The 23,043-nt window shown below is 39.6% G+C and overlaps 1 protein-coding gene and 2 pseudogenes across 3 annotated transcripts in view; 1 reads left to right on the forward strand and 2 right to left on the reverse strand.

Annotated features, from left to right (window-relative positions):
* The window catches only part of TDRD7 (tudor domain containing 7), a 92,108-nt gene that overhangs the window by 56,251 nt on the left and 12,814 nt on the right, over positions 1-23,043 (reverse strand). For 2 of the 3 annotated variants that reach the window (XM_043486907.1, XM_043486908.1), the window contains 3 exons: positions 16,330-16,542; positions 13,425-13,566; positions 12,277-12,490 (listed from right to left, as the gene is read on the reverse strand). In XM_043486907.1, coding sequence (XP_043342842.1) covers positions 12,277-12,490; positions 13,425-13,566; positions 16,330-16,536 — 563 coding nt within the window. In that variant the 5' untranslated portion in view covers positions 16,537-16,542. The remainder of the gene's footprint in view (positions 1-12,276; positions 12,491-13,424; positions 13,567-16,329; positions 16,543-23,043) is intronic. The other variant, XM_043486909.1, reaches the window with a different exon arrangement.
* LOC122453057 lies at positions 7,776-8,665 on the reverse strand (annotated as a pseudogene).
* LOC122453055 lies at positions 21,423-22,633 on the forward strand (annotated as a pseudogene).

The raw sequence follows: 23,043 nt of genomic DNA on the forward strand, positions 1-23,043 counted from the left end.
CCCCTCCCTTTGAGGAACTTGCTTCTAATCAATGGGGTACTTCAAGGTTGAGGGGATTATACATAATTAGATTACAGAAGATTCTAACTTCCACTTTGCTAGCATAATCTCTCTTTGCCGGCTCTGATGAGGCAAATGGCCACCTTAGGGAGGCCTACATGGCACAAAATTGAAGCTGGTCTTTGGCCAGCCAGATGAAACTAAGGCACAACTCAAAAGGAATAGATTGTAACAACAACCATGTAAGTGGGCCTGGGAGGGGATTCGTCTCAGCCGACCCCAGCCACAGCTGACAGTGTGACTGCAGTTGCATGAGAAGCTCTGAAACAGGAAACTCAGCTGAGTGGTTCTTAGATTCCTAATCCATAGAAGCTATGGGATAATAATAAGCATGTGCTGTAAACTGCTAAATTTGTGGTCATCTGTTACATAATAGATAATTAATGCACTGATTGAATATATATATATAAACAAAGTCTACCAAGTGCTGTAATAGGGGCAGTAGGTGTAATAAAAGCACATGACAAAAGCAACAAACCAAATTAGGAGGTACAGAAAGAAGCAAGTAGAAAGGAAAGGGTATGAACACTTATTATAAATTTATAATAACCTGAGTAGTTTGGCACTGTGAAAGAAGAGATAGGTATAGTCAATGACTCTGAACGGAAAGCCCAGAAATGGAATCATATACTTATAACAATTTAGTATTGGCAGACACAGCATTTCAAACCATCAGGAAAAGAAAGTATTATGTCATAATTGATATTAGGACATCATAACAGGAAAGATTCCTACTCTCACACAATTTCAATGTGCATGCTCAGTCGCTCAGTTGTGTCTGGTTCTTTGTAACCCCATGGACGGTAGCCCCCTAGGCTCCTCTGTCCATGGGATTTTTCAGGCAAGAATACTGGAGTAGGTTGCCATTTCCTCCTCCAGGGGATCTTCTCAACCCAGGGATCGAACTGGCGTCTTCTGCGTTGCAGGTGGATTCTTTACCCACTGAGTCATCTCTCACACTATACAGCAAAATAAATTCTAGGTGAATTAAAGGTTTAAATGCAAAAAAAAAAAAAAAAAAAAAAAAACCATCAAAATTCTAAAAGTAAACAGAAGACATACTACATAAATGGGGGGTAGAAATGCTTTTCTAAGCATAACACCTAAAGGCAAAAGCCATAAAGGAAGAGATTAATAGATGTAACTAGAAAATTTTAAAGTTTTTGTATACCCAAAATATCATAATTAAATAAACAAGGGAGGGGCCTTCCTGATGGCTCTCAGTAGTACAGAGTTCGCCTGTCAATGCAGAAGACACAGGTTCAAGCCCTGATCCCGGAAGATCCCACACGCTGTGGAGCAAATAAGTTCGTGTGCCCCAACTACTGAGCCTGCGTCCTAGAGCCCGGGAGCTGCAACTACTGAGCCCACAGGCCATGATTACTGAACTCACAGGCCACAGACACTGAAGCCTGAGTGCCCCGGAGCCTGTGCTCCTCAACGAGAAGCCTGTGCACTGCAACCCGAGTAGCTCCACTCTTCAAACCAGAAAAAGGCCTGCACATCAATGAAGACCCAGCACAGCCTTAATAAACAAATAAGTAAAATTAAAGAAATAAACTGAGGAAGCGCTGCCAGCATACTACAGGGCAAAAAGGTCAACATCGTAATTTATAAATCACTTTCACAAATTAGAAAGAAAAACCAACAAATGACAAAATATCTAAGTTATAAAAGATCCTAAATGGGCTAATAAACATGTGAAAAACATAACTTCCTTAAGAATCAGAATCAAAGAAATAGAAATTAAAGCATAGGTACATTTTCTTTTTACCTTTTAGAACACCAAATAAAAAACTGATGCCCAGTGTTGGCAAGTGCACAAGTAAACTATCATTCCCATGTGCTTCTAGAAAACTCTATCTGGTATCATTGTTTAGAGTACAAATTAATAAAGCATTAGTGTGTATACCCTCTTACCCAGAGAGTCTATTTCTACTAATTTACTCTAAATAACTAGTTGTGAATACAGGCAAGGATTATTCTACATATATGTTCATTGTAGAATTGCTTGCAATAGTGAAAATCACTTATATTTAACAATAAATGACTAGACTATGGATGAGCCTGACACTAAAAATGATACTGTAGATGCGTATTTAACAATATGGAAAATGTTAATATGTTGTCTTTTAAAACAGGTTAAAAAACAGTAATATACATCATGGCCCAATTTGTATTTTTAAAACTTACATAAATAACATAGAAAGATATTTTTAAATGTTTACATTTGTGTTTAGATTAGAGGTGATTTTTTTCTCTTTTATTTGTTTATACTTTGCAAATTTTCCACACAATACACATTAATACTTCTGTAATCACAACAAAACAATAAATGTATTTTAGAAAATGTTTCCTATAATTATTTAGTATACAACTTTTAAAACCTACAAGATCTCAAAAATATACATTCATTTACTTTAGCTTAATACTTGCAAGATACCTTTTCAATCATGGTTCCCATTGGCTAATGCCAAACAGTCCTTTATTTATATCCAAAGTCCATGATCTTACTATGATATACATACAGTGATTTCTTGTCTCATTCTAGGCCTAATGAAACACTGGTCTTCAGCACCATATTCACCTATGTTTCATGCATACATATATTTAAACACCCCATTTTAATAATCATCATTTTAACAAAATACAATGGTTGTGAATTATATTTTTTTTAATAATAAACATTTCCCAGAAAAACCACAAATCAATCACATATCCTCACTTTTGACTCCTCTTTCTATTTCACTATAGACCATAGTAAACTTAGATTGATACCTACAATACTAGAGAATATCAGTTACATTAGTTTTCTAGAATCTTCCAGTTTGTTAACTGGCAGCCATGAGTTCTTTAAGCAGAATTTTTGAGAATGGGCTCTGGGGTCCATATATTTCCTGCATTCGTAGACAAACATGCATGCATATGTGCACCAACTAATTTTTCTGGGAAGATTACATAGCTTTCATTAGCTTCTCAAAACATATGGTGACTTTAAAAAGTTTAAACTCATAATAGCTTATACTACTTAAGATTACTCCTTAATATTTCGTAAGTTTAGAAATAAAATCTTTTGCTATTATTGTATTTTGGTAAGAGCAACTTCTTTGATTTTATAATTTGAAAGGCAGCCCATACCCTCTGCCACCAGATGGTGTTTAGATTCCTCTTATGTAACTTTCAATTTGTACTATACTCTTTAAAAAAAGGTTTGATGACGATGTTTTACAACAACTTCAACAGCTTTAATTAAAATAGTCTGAACACATCCGTACAAAGACAGACAACTGAAGACAGGTGCGCAGTTCTAGAACTCACTGCACAAGAAGGTAGGAGACATTCTGTGCGTACGTGCTGGTTGCGTCAGTCACGTCTGCCCTTCTGTGACACCATGGACTATAGCCCACCAGGCTCCTGTGTCCCTGGGACTCTCCAGGCAAGAATACTGGAGTGGGTTGCCATGCCCTCCTCCAGGAGATCCTCCCAACCCAGGGATTAAACCAGTGTCTGCTGCAGTGCAGGCAGATTCTTTACCCACTGAGCCACCTGGGAAGCCCAGAAGACATTCTACACTATACGGAATTCAAAATTCTTACGGTGAAAGGCAAAAAACAAAAGCATATCCTATATTAATTCTCAAAACTAAAACCATATAGAAAGATTTTGCTATCAATTTTAATCTTTTGTTTTGAAATATTTATAATAAATTCATGGGAATTTTCAAGAAAATGTACATAGACGTCTCATGTACCCTTCACCCAGTTTCCTCCAAGAGTAATAGCTTGCATAGTACGATATCAAAACCAAGCAGCTGACACTGGTATAATCCAGAGCACACTCTGGATTCACTTACATGTACGTGTGTACGGTTCTGCCACACACACAGCTGCATGCAGCCAGCACTAGGACCAACAGGCAGAACTACCCCTCACTACAAGGCTCCCTCTCGCGTCGCCACATCCTTCCCCTCTCTCCAGCTCTTGATCTTGGCAGTCACTTCTCTGTTCTCTATCTCTAAAATTTTGTCATTTCAAGGATGTTATATAGAGTCATACAGCATGTAACTTTTTGAGATTGCCTTCAACTCTGCACAATTCCCTTGAAATCCACTGATGTTGCATATGTCCATAGTTCATCCCTTTATACTGTTGAGAGGTATATTCTGTAGTGCGGATGTATTCAGTTTGTTCAATCTTTCAACTTCTCAAGGACATCTGGGTTGTTTCTAGTTTGGGTCTATTATGAATAAAGTTACTATGGACACCTGTGTACAGGTTTTTGTGTAAACCAAAGTTTTCATATCTCTGGGATAAATGTCTAGGAGTGAAATTTGTTTACCTTTCTTTTTTTTTAAGGAAACTATCTTCTAACTTATCCTCTAACTTCTAACTTATCCTCAACTATCTTCTAACATGGCTGTACAATTTTATATTCCCAAAAACAATGCTATGAGTGATCCATTTTCTCTGTATGCTTGCCAGATAGTGTTAGATTTTTAAATTGAAGTATATTTGATTTGTAATACTGTATTACTTTCAGGTATACAGATGGTGATTCAGTATTTTTGCAGATAATACTCCATTGTAAGTTATTACAGATAATGGCTAATAAGATAATTCCTGTGCTATACAATGTTTTTCTAGGACTTTTATAGCTTCAGGTCTTTACTAATAATAATTTAGGTCTTTAAACCATTTTGAATTTACTTTTGTATACAGTGTGAGAGAATGCTCTAATATCTTATTTTATATGTAGTTGTCTAGTTATCCCAGCAACAACTTGTTAAGGAGACAGTCTTTTCTCCATTGTATATAGTTGCCTCCACTGTCATAGTTAATTGATCATAGGTGTGTGGGTTTATTTCTGGGCTCTCTAGTCTGTTACATCGATCTGTGTCTGTTTTTGTGCCAGCAGCATGCTGCTTTCATTACTGTAGCTTTGTAGTACTGTCTGAAGTCTAGGAGGGATATACTCCAGCTTTGCTCCTTTTTTCTCAAGATTGCTTCAGCAATTCAAAGTCTTTTATGGTTCAATATGAATTTTAGGATTATTTGTTCCAGTTCTGTGAAAAATGTTCTGGGTATTTTGATAAGGATTGCATTAAATCTGTAGATTGCTTTGGGCAGTACGGCTAGTTTAACAATATTAATTCTTCAAATCTAGGAGCACTTTGTCCATCTTTGTATCATCTTCAACTTTCATCATCAATGTTTTATGGTTTTCAGAGCATAGGTATTTCACCTCCTTACCTAGGTTTATTCCTAGTTATTTTATTTTTTGATGTCATTATAAATGCTATTGCTTTCTTATTCTCTGATATTCCATTATTAGCATATAGAAATACAACAGATTTCTGTCTATTAATTTTGTACCCTGCAACCTTGCTGAATTCATTTATTATTTCTAATAGTTTTGGGGTGGAGACTTTTGGGTTTTCTCTATAAAGTATTATGTTATCTGCAAGAAGTGACAGTTTTATTTCTTCTCTTCCAATCTGGATACCTTTTACTTCTTTTTCTTTTCTGCGGTGGCTAGGATTTCCAATATTATGTTAAACAGAAGTAAAAAGAGCGGGTATCCTTGTCTTGTTCTTGAATTTAGTGGGAAGGGTTTTACCACTGACTTTGATTTTGGCTGTGGGTTTGTCATAAACGGTCTTTATTATGCTGAGAGAAGTTCCCTCTATACCCACTTTGATGACAGCTTTTAATCCTGAGTAGATATGGAATTTTGTCAAATGTTTTGTCTGTGTCTGTTGGGATGATCATGTGATTCTGAGCCTTCCTTTGTTAATGTGGTGTATCACATTGATTGATCTGCAAATGTTGAACCATCCCTACAACTCTGGAATAAATCCAACTTGATCATGGTATATGACCCTTTTTATACAGGCAGATTTGGTTTGCTAATATTTTGTTGTAGATTTTTGCATCTATATTCATCAAAGATATTGGCTTGTGATTTTCTCTCTGGCATCTCTGGGTATTGAGACAATGGTAACCCATGGAATGAATGTGGGAGTGATCCCTCCTATTCAATTTTTTGGAATAGCTTGAGAAGAACAGATATTAGTTCTTATTCATATGTTTGGTAGGATTCCCCTGTGAAGCCATCTAGTCCTGGACTTTGCTTCTAGCTTTTCTATTACAAATTCAGTTTCACTTCTAGTAACCAGCCTGTTCAAACTGTCTTTTCTGTTTTTTTGTTTCAGTCTTGGCTATTTGTATGTTTCTAGAAATTTGTCCATCTCTTCTGGTTTAGCTGCTAAGTGGCATCTGATTTTTGCGACCCCGTGGACTGTAGCCTGCTAGGCTCCTCTGTCCATGGGATTCTCCAGGCAAGAATACCGTAGTGGGTTGCCATTTCCAGGGGATCTTCCTAACCCAGGAATCGAACCCAGGTCTCCGGCATTGCAGGCAGATTCTTTACTACTGAGCTATGAGGGAAGTCCATCTCTTCTAGATTGTCCAATTCATGGGCACCTAACTGTGCATAATATTCTCTAGGATTGTTTTGTATCTCTGAAGTATCAGTTGTTATTTCTCCTCTTCAATTCTTACTTGGGTCCTCTTTTCTTCTTGGTGAGCCTGGCTAAAAGTTTATCAATTTTTAAATCTTTTTTAAGAACCAGCTCTTGGTCTCATTGATCTTTTCCATTGTTTTTATGATCTCTATTTTATTTCTTCTCTGATCTTTATTATTTCATTTTTCTGCTGACTTTGGACTTTGTTTGCTCTTCTTTTTCTAATTCTTTTAGGCAATAGGTTAGGTTTTTGAGGTTTTCTTTCATTGTTTCTTGTGAGAAGTCTCAGTTCAGTTCAGTCACTCAGTCATGTCCAACTCTTTGTGGACCCATGGACTGCAGCACGGCAGGCTTCCCTGTCCATCACCAACTCCCAGAGTTTACTCAAACTCATGTCTATTGAGTTGGTGATACATCGATATAGACATCAAGTCTGTATCACTATAAACTTGCCTCTCAAAACAGTTTTTGATGCCTCCCAACTTTGGAAAGTTATATTTCCATTTTCATTTGTCTCAAGATATTTTCTGATTTCCTCTGATTTCATTGTTGACCATTTTTTTTTTTAGTAGCATGCTGTTTACTCACCATATGTTTGTTCTTTTCCCATTTTTCTTTCTGTAGTTGGTTGCTAGTGTCATACCACTGTGCTCAGAAAAAATGCTTGATATAATTTCTTCCTCTTAAATTTGTTGAAGTTTGTTTTGTGACCTAGTATATGATCTATCCTGGAGAATGTCCTATGTGCACTTGAAAAGAATGTGTATTCTGCTGCTTTTGGATTTAATGTCCTATAGATATCTATTAAATGAAAAGATGCTTGTCCTTTGGAAGGAAAACTATGACAAACCTAGATGGCATATTAAAAAGGAGAGACATCACTTTGCCAACAAAGGTCCATATAGTCAAAGCTATGATTTTTCCAGTTGTTATGTACGTGAGATTGGACCATAAAGAAGGCTAAGCACTGAAGAATCGATGGTGTCAAATTGTGGTGCTGGAGAAAACTCTTGAGAGTCCCTTGGAGAGCAAGGAGATCAAACCAGTCTATCCTAAAGAAAATCAGCCCTGAATATTCATTGGTAGGCCTGTTGCTGAAGTTGAAGATCTAATACTTTGGCTACCTGATGTGAACAACTGGCTCACTGGAAAAGACCCTGATGCTGGAAAAAACTGAAGGCAAAAGGAGAAAAGGGCAGCAGAGGATGAGAAGGTTAGACAGCATCACCAACTCAATAGACATGAATCTGAGCAAACTCTGGGAGGCAGCGGAGGAGAGAGAAGCCTGGCATGTTACAGTTCACAGGATTGCAAAAAGGTGGACACGACTTGGTAACTGAAAAACAAGATATCTATTAGGTTCATTTGGTCTGCTGTGTTAAGACCTCTGTTACCTTACTGATTTTGTCTGGATGACCTGTCCATTGATGTCAGTGGGTATTAAGGTCCCCTATTATTACTGTATCACTATTTTTTATTTCAGCCATTCTGATAGGTGTGTCTCAATATAGGTTTTTTTTTTTTCTGACACATTATCTTATTACTATCATCTTATCTCATCTTCAATTAACAGCCTGCTCACACATAATCCAAGAACACTCAAATAATAAAGCAAATATAATCATATATTAAAGACTGGTCTTCAAACATCATAGCCAATGATGTCACTGTTGCCTACAATCTCACCAACATAAAACCACATTCACATCTCAGTGGTCACCACACCATTCAGTAGAGTTTCCTTAACTGGGAGCTGTTTAAAGCTACTTGTTTGAGCACTATTGATATTTTTCCCCCAGCTCTGAATAGCTATAAGGATCTCAGCAGAGTTGGAGGCACCAGATCAACCTTGGCATAGTGCCAAAATGTGGCCAATCGAGGCTTTGAGTAAGCCACAGCAGTGCTGGGACCTTCTCTGTGAGGTTATGGACAAACTGGGTCATGGTTCTAGGATGGAGAGCTCATGACCCCGACTGGCCAGTTGAATCTCAATGTAGCTTTAATTTACCAGAAAAGGCAATGGCAGCCCACTCCAGTACTCTTGCCTGGAAAATCCCATGGATGGAGGAGCCTGGCAGGCTGGGGTCCATGGGGTCGCTAAGAGTCGGACACGACTGAGCGACTTCACTTTCACACATTGGAGAAGGAAATGGCAACCCACTCCAGTGTTCTTGCCTGGAGAATCCCAGGGACGGGGGAGCCTGGTGGGCTGCCGTCTATGGGATCACACAGAGTTGGACACGACTGAAGTGACTTAGCAGCAGCAGCAGTAGCTAATGAAGCTGAACATATTTTTATGTGTTTTTATATTTAAAGTAATTACTGTTATGTTAGGGCTTATGCCTGTACTTTCTGAAGTTCCAAACCATTTTAGATTATTTCTGTCCTGTTGAGACAACTTCCTTTAGTCCCTCTTTAGGAGTAAGTCAGCTAATGACAAATTCTCCTAGTTTTCTTTCATCTGAGAATATCTTCTTTATTTCCTTTTCATTTCTGGAGGATATAGAATTTTGACTGACAGGTTTTTTCCTTCACCACTAAAAATGTGCCATTTCTTTCCTTCATGATTTCTCCATGACTGTGAATGAAAAACCACTGTCATTAAAACTGGTATTCCCCTATGGGTGATGTATCATTTCTCTCTGGCTATTTATAAGATTTTTTTCTTTGTCTTTAGTTTTCATAAGTTTCATTATTGGTGTGGGATTCTTTGAATTCATCCTATCTGGGATTTCCTAAGCATCCTGAACCTGCAGATTTATGTTTTTAGCCAAATTTGAGAAGCTCCAGCCATTATGCCTTCAAATATACCTTCAGTCTTACTCTTTGTTTTGAGGATCTGATGATACAAATACTAGATCTTTTCTTATTCTCCCTACAGGCCCCTAAGACTCTGCTAGATTTTTTTTTCCCCCTGAGACAGCACTCTCAGTCTCAACTAGTTATTTTGTTTTGTTTAAGTTTATTTACTCTGTTGTCCAGATTGGGTAATTTCTACTGTTCTAGCTTCAAGTTCTTTGATTGTGTTCTCTGTCATATTCATTCTGCCAATGAGCTCATACACTGAATTTTTATTTTGGTCATTCCATTTGGTTCTTTTTTCCCCTCTTTTTTATTTTTTAAATTATGAAAGTATGATAATACATTTACAGGAAACTTGGAAAATATAGAACAAAGTTATATATAAGCCCACTATATATTATGATTATTTTTAAGTAAATAAATTAAGATTTTTAGTTGGAGTTTCAATATCAAACTCTCAAAAACTAATGGAATGAATATACAGAAAAGTAGGGGCTTCCCTTGCGGCTCGGTGGTAAAAGAAGCTGCCGCCAAAGCAAAAGACACAGGTTTCCTTCCCTGGTCTGGGAAGATTCCACATGCCATGGAGCAACGAAGCCCGTGTGCCACAACTACTGAATTTGCACTCTCAAGTCCATGAGCAGCAACTACTGAGTTCATGTGCTGCAACTAATGAAGCCTGTAAGTCCCAGAGCCTATGCTCCACAACAAGAGAAGTTTCTACAACGAAAAGCCCACAAACCACAACTAGAGACTAGCCCCTGTTCTCTGCAACTAGAGAAAAAGCCTGCACAGTAGTGAAGACCCTGCACAGCCAAAAATAAACAAACAAATAAAATTATTTTTTAAAATATACAGAAAAGTAGGATATAGTAGACTTGAAAAACACCATGAACATTTGGTTCTTTTTTGTATGTTCTCTTCCTTTGGTGAATTTTCTATTTTTTTTTCCAAAAAGATTTGCAATTGCAAATTAAAGCATTTTTACAACAGCTGCTTTAAAATCATTGTCAGATAATTCCATCATCTGATTCAAGGTAATATTGGTGTCTGTTGATTGTTTTTTCTCATTCAAGTTGTCATTTCCCTGGTTCTTTATATAATGATTGATATTTTTCATTGTAACCTGCACATCTGAACACATATTAGGAGACTCGGAATCCTATTTAAATGTCTAATTTTAGCAGGCAGTTTTTCTGTTTAGGTTTATCACATACCTCCTGGCCCACTTTTGTAGGCTGCGGTTTCAGTAATAATTTAGTTTTCAGGGCCCTTGTGGTACTCTTCTGGTCTGGTACACTCACCTGTTGCTGATGGAGCTCCTGCTTATTGCTGGAGTTCCTGTTTGATTTCTGTAGGTGCTGCCCATGCAAGCGGAACACACTTCCCCAGGCTCAGTGCTGCCAGGTGGGAGGGCGGGAAAATGATATGCAGCAGGTCAGACAGCACTACCTTGGGCCCTAAGGGCTGCATGGTGTGGCAAGGTCCTCCACTCAGTCACTGCTGGTGCTACCTGCAGGGATGGAAGGCTCTCATCTAGGCCACACAGTGCCACTAGATGAGAAGTTGAAGATACCAGACCATGGGTAGAGAGTGCTCCTCTGGGCCCACAATCCAGGATACCTGGTTTTGCTGTCATCTTATAAATTCAATTCAAAATCTTGAAATTTAGGCCCAGAACCAGCAGAGACAACAGTAGCTCAGTCACCAAAGTCACCAACTGTGCTTTGGGTCAAGATTCAAGTTTTAATTATATATTTTCTAGACTTTATTAAAAATTTATAATAACTAATCATAAACACAATTAAATATACACCATTATGAAAAATATTTAAAGGTTGCTTTATTAAAAAATACTAAAATATAAAAAACTAGTACCCTTTTGCCTACTTAAAAATATTCTTTCTTTCTAAATATTCTAGTGTGGGGGGATCACTTAGGGGGAGGGGAACTATCTTTTATACAAAATGGAATCTTCGAGCATTGATTTAAAGGAAAATGATACAAAAATTTTGTTCTGTATAGGTACAAACAGGATGGAAGAATGTGACGCTGACTCATCTACACCAGGGGATGGCAAGCTTTTGGGGTGACGGGTCTAACAGTATACATTTTAGGCTTTGCAGGCCATACTGTCTATGCACAACTACTCAACTCTGCAGGTGTATAAAAGCAGTCACAGAGAATATATAAACAAAGGAATGTAGCTGTGTTCCAATAAAACTTTATTTATAAAAACAGTCAATGGGCCAGACTCGGTCCGTATGTTGTAGTTTGCTTCACCTGAATTACCTCATGAAAGCATAAAATTCAGAGCCAGAAAGGAACTGTGAGATCACTGAGTTAACATTTTTATTGGGCAAATGAGGATACCACAGCCCCAGTAGATGAAATAATTTCAGTTATTTCACCTGGCCAATGAATGGCAGCATCCAAACAAAAACTTCAAGGATGCGGAATTACTTCCAGCTCAGTCTTCTGATGCATGGGCGTGTAATCTACTGCATTATGGGTATGATTATTGGAACACAGTAGAGCACACAAATCAATGAGATTTTATTTAAAACTTACAAAACTAATTGGAAGAGAGATCTTCAGCCAAACTAAGTTATGCTGAAGTAGCATCTCAGGACAATTTGTGAGACCTTCTAAAATGAATGCTACAAGCAGAGACTACCAACAATGCACAGCAAATACAAAATGGAGACATTCAGAAAATGATGTTTAGGCAGCCAGAAACAGTGGAGAAACTAGTAACGACTCATTTCTCTACTCATATGTGTACATTACACAAAACAAAGTATTTCCTTCTTCACCTGGACACACATGTTTAAGACTTATCATCCTAGGTTCACCACACTTCTCCTTTTAGCCAGACAAAGCCCAAATACCTGTTGTTGGTAGACATGGTCACATGACTCTGCACTGGAACATCTTTGAATACTTCATTTCCAATAGTTGTTTGTAATGTGTAAGGCAGCATTTCAGCATCAGATTTAACTCCAAGAGAGTTTCCTTTGCTTCTTAATAGTGTTGAATTAGGTTTTTTGCTGACAGAAAAATCTGAAGAAAATCCTGGTTGTCTGAGGGTTGCTTTTGGTTTTCCTGTGAAGTCAGGCATACATAATGGAATCAATTAGCTTCCCAAAACCCTGGTTTCATTACGTCACTCCCTTGCCCAGATGTTTTCTGTTGGTCTCTATGCTCAGAACAGTTTGTAAGAATATGAGGGGGTGGCCATCAAAGGGTCGGTCAGCAGGGGAAGAGCAGATTGGTGTGTATTTAGCAGATGAGCTTCTTCAAAATGTGGCTTCATCTGCTGGGCAAGCCTGTTACTTTTCCTCCACTCACCAACTAACCTGGTAGCAGCCACCTCACATTCTTACAAATGCAGCATACGTAGCGGTATCTTAGTCCTCCCATTGCTTCCCCACCAATCTGAATTCTTCCAATCGTTAGGGGTCTGGTTGCAAGTCTCCCTAACTTAGTTTCAGGTCTCCCCCTTGCCATGACGCTCTCCACTGCGGTTCTCACAAGGATCGCTCTTTTGCCTAAAATGCTCGTCGTGGTATTCAGCATCTACTCTTCTATACTATCATTAGACTATTTCTTGAGAACTTAGTTTTAGAAATGATTATTTTATAAGCTCCGTGAGATAAATGATCAGTAAATACAGGCTGAGTTGCCTATATCTTTATGTACTATATAATTCATATTTTTCTGAAAATAGAGGATTTATAGTAAAAGATACAATTTCCTAAATAAGGTATTAACTCAGAGGTTCTTGGTTCATCCAACATTCTATATGAGGCTTTCCCCTCAAATAAAGAGCAAAACCACACTTTGCCATAGTAAGTTATACTGAGTTACTTCACTTAATAAGTCATTCTTATCATGTTCACTTAAATTCAAATGGATTTCTCCCTTGACATTTGAATGTTAACAAACATATGTGTTTATCATGAATACAAGCAATATTTTCATACGGCAATGTATTCATAAACAGGCTTTACAATTTTAGCATGCGAAAAGATCTTACCATCTAGAAAAAATGGCATGGTTTTCTTTACTCTCATCTGACAATTAACTTGCCGACCAGTTTTCCTTTTAGAACTCCTCTGTCGAGCCACAAGCTGAGCAATTCTTGCAGTTTCTGTGCAGGCCACGGCATAGCAGGTTATCTAATTATGAAAGGTAAGGGAGAGGAGAAACATTTCTCAGATTCACTGGTAACCAGAGGCTGACTTTTCGAAGTGTATCTCTGTGAGTTTACGTGTCCCAAATCAAGCTGTATGCAAATATTCATGTCTCTCTCTTTCATAATGTTAGAGCTAAATTATATTTTCTGCAAGAGAAACCAAGCATAGTCCAGCACACTAAATAATCATTTTTCCTTAAACTGAAAAGTTCACTTATTTCTTAAACATGTTTCCATTAAGCATCTAAAATGTGCTAGGTATATAGGCTTAACAAATGAACCAAAAGAAACCCGTGATTTGTATCTATTATCTCATATACTCTGCGAGATTTATTTTATTCCCATTTTATACATGGGAAAACAGAGGATCAGGAAAGTTAAGCAAACTCCTCAAGCCATGCAGCGAGGCTATCTCTCTGAATTCAAAGTACATACTTGTAACTGCTATTTGTACTACCTCCAAGAGACCACTAAATTCTAGTCTTGCCAGTGAAATGGATTACCTGAGTGACTTGGGGCAAATCAGTTTACTTCAAAAACCCCAGTACTATCAGCTACAAAACAGGGAATAGCTTAGATCTGGGGTTTTCAAACTGTTCAGTGGAGTCATAGGATTCCATGGAGGTGCCTCATAGGTGTGAGGGCAAGACAGGGCAAGCAAAGGCCCTGGAGCCTCTGGCATCTACTTAAAATACAGTAGCTCAGCTTTTTATATTAAAAAAAAAAAAAAGATAGGATATACAGGATATTTGAAAAAGGATTTGAAAACAGAATGTAGACTGCTGAGGTTAGATGATCTCTAGAGCCCCATCTAGCGGTAATGTCTTTAATTTTAAGTTGAAATCAAGACAGGAAAGCAAGGAGGCTTTACACCACAGCCGAAACATGCTCATAATCTTTCATCCAGTATTTCTATTTGTGAAAATATGAGAATACAATTCAAAAGAAGAAAAATTACCTAATGCACGAATATGTGCATTAGGGGTTATTTTAATAGTCAAAACCTGGAAACATTAAAAATGTCCCAAAAAGAAGAATAAAGAGTTGAGTAATTTATAGCACAGTAACTATATGAAGCACTACTAAATTATTAATTCATTCAGACATTTGATCATTTATACATTCAACACATATTTATTAAGCACCAAAAGTTAGGGGCAACAAAACAAAACAAAACAAAAAACAAATCCCTTATCCATAAGGAACTTATGAAGGAAAGAGAGGCAAAGAGACTGAACAGAAAACATTATGTCAAGTGTTATATTGAATGTATTATAACAGGCCAAGCAGACAGAAAGGAGGGCTCAAATCTTTCTGGGAGAACCAGGGACACTGAAGAAAGTTTTACTATTAATAGAATATTTGATTAATTCATACCTTCTCCTTATATAAAATGTATTACAGATTAGGCGAACCTCTGCTGCGTGCTGAGCTGTTTGGTCGCTTTAGTCATGTCCAGCTCTCTGTGACCCCATGGACTGTAGCCTCTCAAGCTCCTCTGTCCATGGGATTCTCCAGGCAACAATACTAGAGTGGGTTTCCATGCCTTCCTCCAGGGGATCTTCCCAACCCAGGGATCAAATCCAGGTCTCCTGCATTGCAGGTGGATTCTTTACCATCTGAGCCACCAGGGAAGGCCAGGCTCCTACCCCTGGGTCCCTTTTCTCCTCTACCAATGCCTCTCTGACCCACCCCCTCACCAGAGGAAGAACTATTCTAATTTTTGTGAGAAATACCCCAGACCTGTCCTACATATTTACATATGAAACATATCCCCAAATATACTGATTTGGGGGGGGGTGGGCACCTTTCTGTCTTGGGTGGTAGTCTGTCCAATCTTTCATACTGTATATTGGGCAGACAACCAGAATCAAAACTACTGAGTCATAGGGGATATGTAATAAAAAATTTTACTTGCTACCACTCAGTTGCCCACATTATATATAAAACATGATTCCAGAGGAACTAGAAGATTTAAGATTGTAGGATAATCACTATTACTAAAGTAAAGGTGATGACAGGCTAGGGACGGAAGGGACTAAAGACAGGGAGAACAGGAGGGAAGGCCCTGTAATAACCAGAAGTGCTGAATGACCAAGCAGAGGCTTGACTAGGATCAAGACAATAGGAACAGATAGGGGTCAGGTCAGATGATCAGAATTTTAAAGTATTTATTGGATTCGGTAATCAGGAGGTCACTAGTGACCTAGCCAAACAGCTGTGGCAGGCCTATAATGAGTGGTATGATATTTAGGCAGTTAAGGTCTCTAATACAGTTATTTTGTATGTACACTGAGGCTGAGTAAACTTCAAATTTTTTAACTGAATATGGTTAAAATCCAATTTTTATAACAAAGAATTTGAGAGTAAAACAAAAGACATGAGAATCTAGGCTGTGCTTTGGATGCAATTCTCTATCACTACTAACCCTGGCTTCCCTGATAGCTCAGTTGGTAAAGAATTCGCATGCAATGCAGGAGACCCCAGTTCAATTCCTGAGTCGGGAAGATCTGCTGGAGAAGGGATAGGCTACCCACTCCAGTGGCCTGGAGAATTCTATGGACTGTATAGTCCACGGGGGTCGCAAAGAGTTGGACATGAGTCTTTCACTTCACTTCCCTTCACTTCTTCACTAATCTTGGCTAGTGCTTTTCACTTTGACTTCTATCCTAATTATGAGACTAGAAGTACTGGACAGGCAATTAAGAACTGGCTTGCCTCTTCTGAAACACAGTTACCTTCTTACCTCTCCAGACCTACTAGTCTCTATCCTGACAACTGCTGGCACACTTCTCAGATAGGCTTCTAGCGTAGGATAGCCCAATTGCTTGAAAGGAATCCAGTCTCCAGTTAGGGATCTGTACTCTCCTTGGAGCCGGGGTAATGCTATTCCATTCTTATGAGACTGCAGAACAGCCCGAAGCATTTTTGAAACCAGATCTGCTTCCAGCATCTTCACCTATGAGAACATGGTAAAAGGTTACTATAACGATGCATTAGGCTGTGAATTCAAATATATTTTCAGAGTTTTCACTTGTTTGTGTATTTCATAAACTGCTACTGAATACTTTATGTGCTGTTACAATACAGGGAAATAACTGTTATGGTAGAGAAAAGCATGGAATACTATGAGAAAACAAGGGAAGTCAGAAAGGCATAAAGACTAGCCTGGGAAAAGGAACATATCAGGGAATGTTTCCCAGATGAGAGGAGGTCTGATGGAGTTCTAAAGGACAAGGTACAATCAGTCAGGCAAGGAAGAAAAGGATGTGTGGAGGTTGGGGTCAGGGATGGGGAAAGGTATCCGCCACAAGAAGAGGGAAGAGAAAATTCAAAAGGCACAGAGGTGAGAGAGAAGTACATGGTTGGTTCTGGGAACTCTAGGCAGTTGAGTGGTAGGACATGAATGAATAAAGACTCCAAAGCTAAGGATTGAAAGAGGGAAATGGGAGAAGTGAGGAGAGGCAGACCCAGAAGAGACTATTTACTATATTATGTTAGTATGTTTGCATTTTTGCCAAAATTAATGTGAGACCCTTGGAGGGATTTTAAATAGCATAATAAAATGATCAACTCTGCATTTTAAGATCACTCATTAGTATCAGGGGAAATAAATAAACTAGAAAGAGAAAGATAAATGAGTTGTATGAATTGAAGATATGGAAGATCGGAAAACAGGGCCTTGGAATACTGATACAAAAAATCAGTATCAGAGCTAATCAGAAAGTGGGATCAATAGGAATTGATTAACTGTTTGAATTACAAGGGAAGCCTCCAAATTTCTAGCTTAGAAGCATGGTGGATAGTAATGGGAAGAGACAAGTTTGCAGGAGAGGGAGGGAGTGAAATCATTTTGGACATATGGCAGTTGGGATGCCTTTAGGGCAGCCATGTAGTTATATTCACTAGGAACTCTGGTTACAAGTCTGAGCTGCTTATAGATTTGTTGGTCTTCAGCATACATGTGGTATTTGGTATTCAAGGAGTCAAAAAAATAAGGTTAAGGAAGGATTCCTGTGGAAGGCTGTCATTTAAGAGACGGGCAGAGAAGGGAATATCCATAAAAGGCCTTGAGAGGGGGCAGTCCCAAGATGGCAGAGGAATAGGATGGGGAGACCACTTTCTCCACCACAAATTCATCAAAAGATCACTTGAATGCTGAGCAACTTCCACAAAACAACTTCTGAATGCTGGTGGAGGACACCAGGCACCCAGAAAGGCAACCTATTCTCTTTGAAAGGAGGTAGGACAAAATATAAAAGATAAAAAGAGAGACAAAAGAGTTAGGGACCGAGACCCATCATGGGGAGGGAGTCGTGAAGGAGGAGAAGTTTCCAAACAGCAGGAAACCAGTGGGTCTGTGGGGAGTTTTGGAATCTCAGAGGGAAACATAACTGGGAGGGGAAAAAAAAAAAACAACCCACAGAATACGCGCCTAACCACAACTCCCAGTGGAGAAGTAGCCCAGATGTTCACATCTGTGCTGGATAGGGCAGCACGGGCTGCATGCTTAGGGTAAGGACAGGGCCTGAATGCCCTGAGGACAATCTGAGGGAGCTAACGTGAGATAGTAACCCAAACTGTGGGACACAAAAGGCTCTAACCTAAATTGAGCCAACAGCAAAAGAGAGCTAGCTGGCTGGGTACAGGGCCCCCTCACTGCCCCCCGCCCGAGGCAGAGAGGCAGGTGTGTGACAGCCAGAGCTGGAAGGCAAGGGGCAATCTCAGCCCCAGGGACCGGCATCCTCCACCAAACTGTGAGCAGGCTCCCAGCTGCTAACCACATCTTCCTGGGATCCTAGACGGTTGACATCTGCCAGGAGGGTCGCAGCCCGAGATCAGCTCCCCAGAGGAGACACACGGCACACCTGAGACAATGCTCTTGGGGCTTGCCCAGGAAACCAAGCGGCCGGGACCAGGGTGGTGATCAAGACACACGGCCCACCTGGGACAGTACGCTCGCCAAGCACCTGGCCATCTGAGCTGCTCGGACCTGGGAAGGGCACAAAACGCACGCCCAGCTGAGTCTGTGCCCTTGCGGAGTAGCCGAGAACCTGAACCTGAGCAGCTTACACCTGGGAAGTGCACGAAATGCAGGGCCCACTTTGGACAGTACCCCTGCAGAGCAACCTGGAGCCTGAGCAGGGCAGACCCAGAAAGCACACGCCACCCTGAGCTGGGGCAAACCCAGTGTGGTCCGGACGCTGCGAGCACTCCCCACACGCACCACTGACATTTGTTTGCAGGGCCCCTCCCTCCCCGCAGCACAACGGAACAAGGAGTCTAAATAAGTGACACCTTCACCCCCTTGTGTCAGGGCGGAAATTAGACACTGAAGAGACCTGCAAGCAGAGGAAGGCAAAATAAACAAAGAAGACGGAAAAGCCCTGGGAGTGACAGGTGAACAGATTAAAACCCTGTAGTTAACATTGACTAAGCACTGGAAGAGGCCTATAGACCTTGAGAAGTACAAGCTGAAACAAGGAACTATCTGAAATTGGACTGACCCCACACTGCCCACAACAGCTCCAGAGAAATTCCTAGATATATTTTTACTATTATCATTTAAAAATTTATTTTAAGTTCTTTATTACTCCTTTTATTTTCATTTTTATAACCTACTATTACCTTGCCAAAAAAAGACCCTATTTTTAAAGCAAACTTCATACGTATTTTTTATAATTTTTGTGACTGATTTTGTTTTGGATTTCTAATATTGTATTTTTGAGAGTCTAACCTCTACTCTAGATTTTTAAACTTTGCTTTTTGGTATTTGTTATCAATTTTGTACCTATAAGAATCTAATTTTCAGTATCTATTTTCACTTGGGGTGTGATTACTGGCTTGATTGCCCTCTCCCCTTCTGACTCTCTGTTTTCTCCCCCAGGTCACTTCTATCTCCTCCCTCCCCCTTCTCTTCTCTGCTTAGCTCTGTGAACCTCTCTGGGTGTTCTGGGCTGTGGAGAACACTTAGGGAACTGATTGCTGGCTAGAGTGCTCTCCCCCCTTCTGACTCCCCCTCTTCTCCTCCTGGTTACTCTATCTTCCTCCTCCCTCTTCTCTTCTCCATGTAACTCGGTGAACCTCTCTGGGTGTCCCTCACTGTGGAGAATTTTTTCACCATTAACCTAGATGTTTTATCATCTGTGCTGTATGGATGGAGAAGTTTTGAGGCTCCTGTAAGAATAAGATCGAAAGCTAGAGGCAGGAGGCTTAAATCCAAAACTTGAGAACACCAGAGAACTCCTCATTCCAGAGAACATTAATAGACAAGAGCTCATCCAAAGGCCTCCATTCCCACACTGAAACCAAGCTCCACCCAAGAGCCAACAAGCTCCAGAGCAAGACGGACCATGCTGATTCTCCAGCAAAGCAGGAACACATGCCTGGGCATTAAAACACAGGCTGCCCAAAGCCATGCCAAACCCATAGACACCCCAAAACTCACTACTAGACACTTCATTGCACTTCAGAGACAAGAGATCCAGCTCCACCCAAGAGCCGACAAGCTCCAGAGCAAGACGGACCACGCTGATTCTCCAGCAAAGCAGGAACACAGCCCTGAGCATTAAAACACAGGCTGCCCAAAGCCATGCCAAACCCACAGACACACAAGAACTCATTACTGGACACTTCACTGCACTTCAGAGAGAAGAGACCCAGCTCCACCCACCAGAACACAGACGCAAGCTCCCCTAACCAGGAAACCTTGACAAGCCACTAGTCCAACCCCACCCACGGAAGCAAGTTCCATAATAAAGAGGAACCACAAACTTCCAGCCTACAGAAAGGCCACCCCAAACACAGCAATCTAAACAAATGAAAAGGCAGAGAAATGCTCCCCAGGTAAGGGAACATGATAAATGCCCACCAAACTAAACAAAAGAGGAAGACATAGGGAGTCTACCTGACAAAAGAATTCAGAATAATGACAGTAAAGACGATCCAAAATCTTGAAAAGAAAATGGAGTTACAGATAAATAAGACTAGAGACAAGGATTGAGAAGATGCAAGAAATGTTCAACAAGGACCTAGAAGAAATAAAAAAGTCAATCAATAATGAATAATGCAATAAATGAGATCAAAAGTACTCTGGAGGGAACCAACAGGTGAATAACTGAGACAGAAGATAGGATAAGTGAGGTGGAAGATAGAATGGTGGAAATGAATGAAGCAGAGAGGAAAAAAGAATTAAAGGAACTGAGGACAACCTCAGAGACCTCTGGGACAGTGTTAAATGCCCTAACATTTGAATCATAGGAGTCCCAGGAGAAGAAGACAAAAAGAAAGGGCATGAGAAAATACTTGAGGAGATAACAGTTGAAAACGTCCCTAAAATGGAGAAGGAAATAGCCACCCAAGTCCAAGAAACCCAGAAAGTCCCAAATAGGATAAATTCAAGGTGAAATACCCCAAGGCACATATTAATCAAATTAATGAAGATCAAACACAAAAAGCACATATTAAAAGCAGCAAGGGAAAAGCAACAAATAACACACAAGGGGATCTACACAAGGATAACAGCTGATCTTTCAATAGAAACTCTTCAGGCCAGAAGGGAACGGCAGGACACACGTAAAGTGATGAAAGAGAAAAACCTGCAACCCAGATTACTATATCCAGCAAGGATCTCATTCAAATATGAAGGAGAAATCAAAAGCTTTACAGACAAGCAAAAGTTGACAGAATTCAGCACCACCAAACCAGCTCTCCAACAAATGCTAAAGGATCTTCTCTAGACAGGAAACACAGAAAAGGTTTATAAACTTGAACCCAAAACAACAAAGTAAATGGCAACAGGATCATACTTATCAATAATTACCTTAATGCCGGGCGGCCATGGCCATTCCCGGCATCCCCTATGAGCGATGGCTTCTCATCATGGCGGACCCTAGAGATAAGGTGCTTCAGGACTACCGCAAGAAACTGCTGGAGCACAAAGAGACTGACGGCCGTCTCAAGGAGTTAAGGGAACAATTAAAAGAACTTACCAAGCAGTATGAAAAATCTGAAAATGATCTGAAGGCTCTACAAAGTGTTGGGCAGATTGTGGGTGAAGTACTTAAGCAGTTAACTGAAGAAAAATTCATTGTTAGAGCTACAAATGGACCGAGATATGTTGTGGGTTGTCATCGACAGCTTGACAAAAGTAAGCTGAAGCCAGGAACAAGAGTTGCTTTGGATATGACTACACTAACTATCATGAGATATTTGCCAAGAGAAGTGGATCCGTTGGTTTACAACATGTCTCATGAGGACCCTGGGAATGTTACTTATTCTGAGATTGGAGGACTCTCAGAACAGATTCAGGAATTAAGAGAGGTAATAGAATTACCTCTTACAAACCCAGAATTATTCCAGCGTGTAGGAATAATACCTCCAAAAGGCTGTTTGTTATATGGACCACCAGGTACAGGAAAAACACTCTAGGCACGAGCTGTGGCTAGCCAGCTGGATTGCAATTTCTTAAAGGCTGTTTCTAGTTCTATAGTAGACAAGTACATTGGTGAAAGTGCTCGTTTGATCAGAGAAATGTTTAATAATGCCAGGGACCATCAGCCACGCATCATTTTTATGGATGAAATAGATGCTATTGGTGGTCGTCGGTTTTCTGAGGGTACTTCAGCCGATAGATAGATTCAGAGAACTTTAATGGAGCTACTGAATCAAATGGATGGATTTGATACTCTGCATAGAGTTAAAATGATCATGGCTACCAACAGACCAGATACACTGGATCCTGCTTTGCTTCGTCCAGGCAGATTAGATAGAAAAGTACATATTGATTTACCAAATGAACAAGCAAGGTTAGATATACTGAAAATCCATGCAGGTCCTGTTACAAAGCACGGTGAAATAGATTATGAAGCAATTGTGAAGCTTTCAGACGGCTTTAATGGAGCAAACCTAAGAAATGTTTGCACTGAAGCAGGTTGTTTGCAATTCATGCTGATCATGATTTTGGAGTACAGGAAGACTTCATGAAAGCAGTCAGGAAAGTGGCTGGTTCTAAGAAGCTAGAGTGTAACTTGGACTACAAACCTGTGTAATTTACTATAAGGTTTTTGATGGCTGCATGACATCTCTTGGCTTAAAGGAAAATAATGTATGTATTGGCAATGATCTCATAGTAGCATATGAATAAAAATGTGTATGAATAACATTGTAAAAATTAGTAATTCAGTAATTCTGCTTTTAAGAAGTACAGAGGAAATTTGTATGTTTGTTAATGTTGCATTTATTGCAGCAGAAGTCAGAAGAGTATGTTGAAGCTTTTTGTATTTGCTGTATGAGTATTTTGTAAAACCTTGAAAATGGTTTGAGATAGTAGTACCAGGGAGCATTTCTTATGACTTATTTTATATCACTTGTTTTCCTCATCCTAAAAAGTTTAATAAAATCTGTTTAATTAAAAAAAAAAATCCTTCAAGCTAGCCTTCAACAGTATGAGAACCAAGAA

This window comes from Cervus canadensis, chromosome 14, assembly GCF_019320065.1.
Source record: "Cervus canadensis isolate Bull #8, Minnesota chromosome 14, ASM1932006v1, whole genome shotgun sequence".
Taxonomy (NCBI): Eukaryota; Metazoa; Chordata; class Mammalia; order Artiodactyla; family Cervidae; genus Cervus; species Cervus canadensis.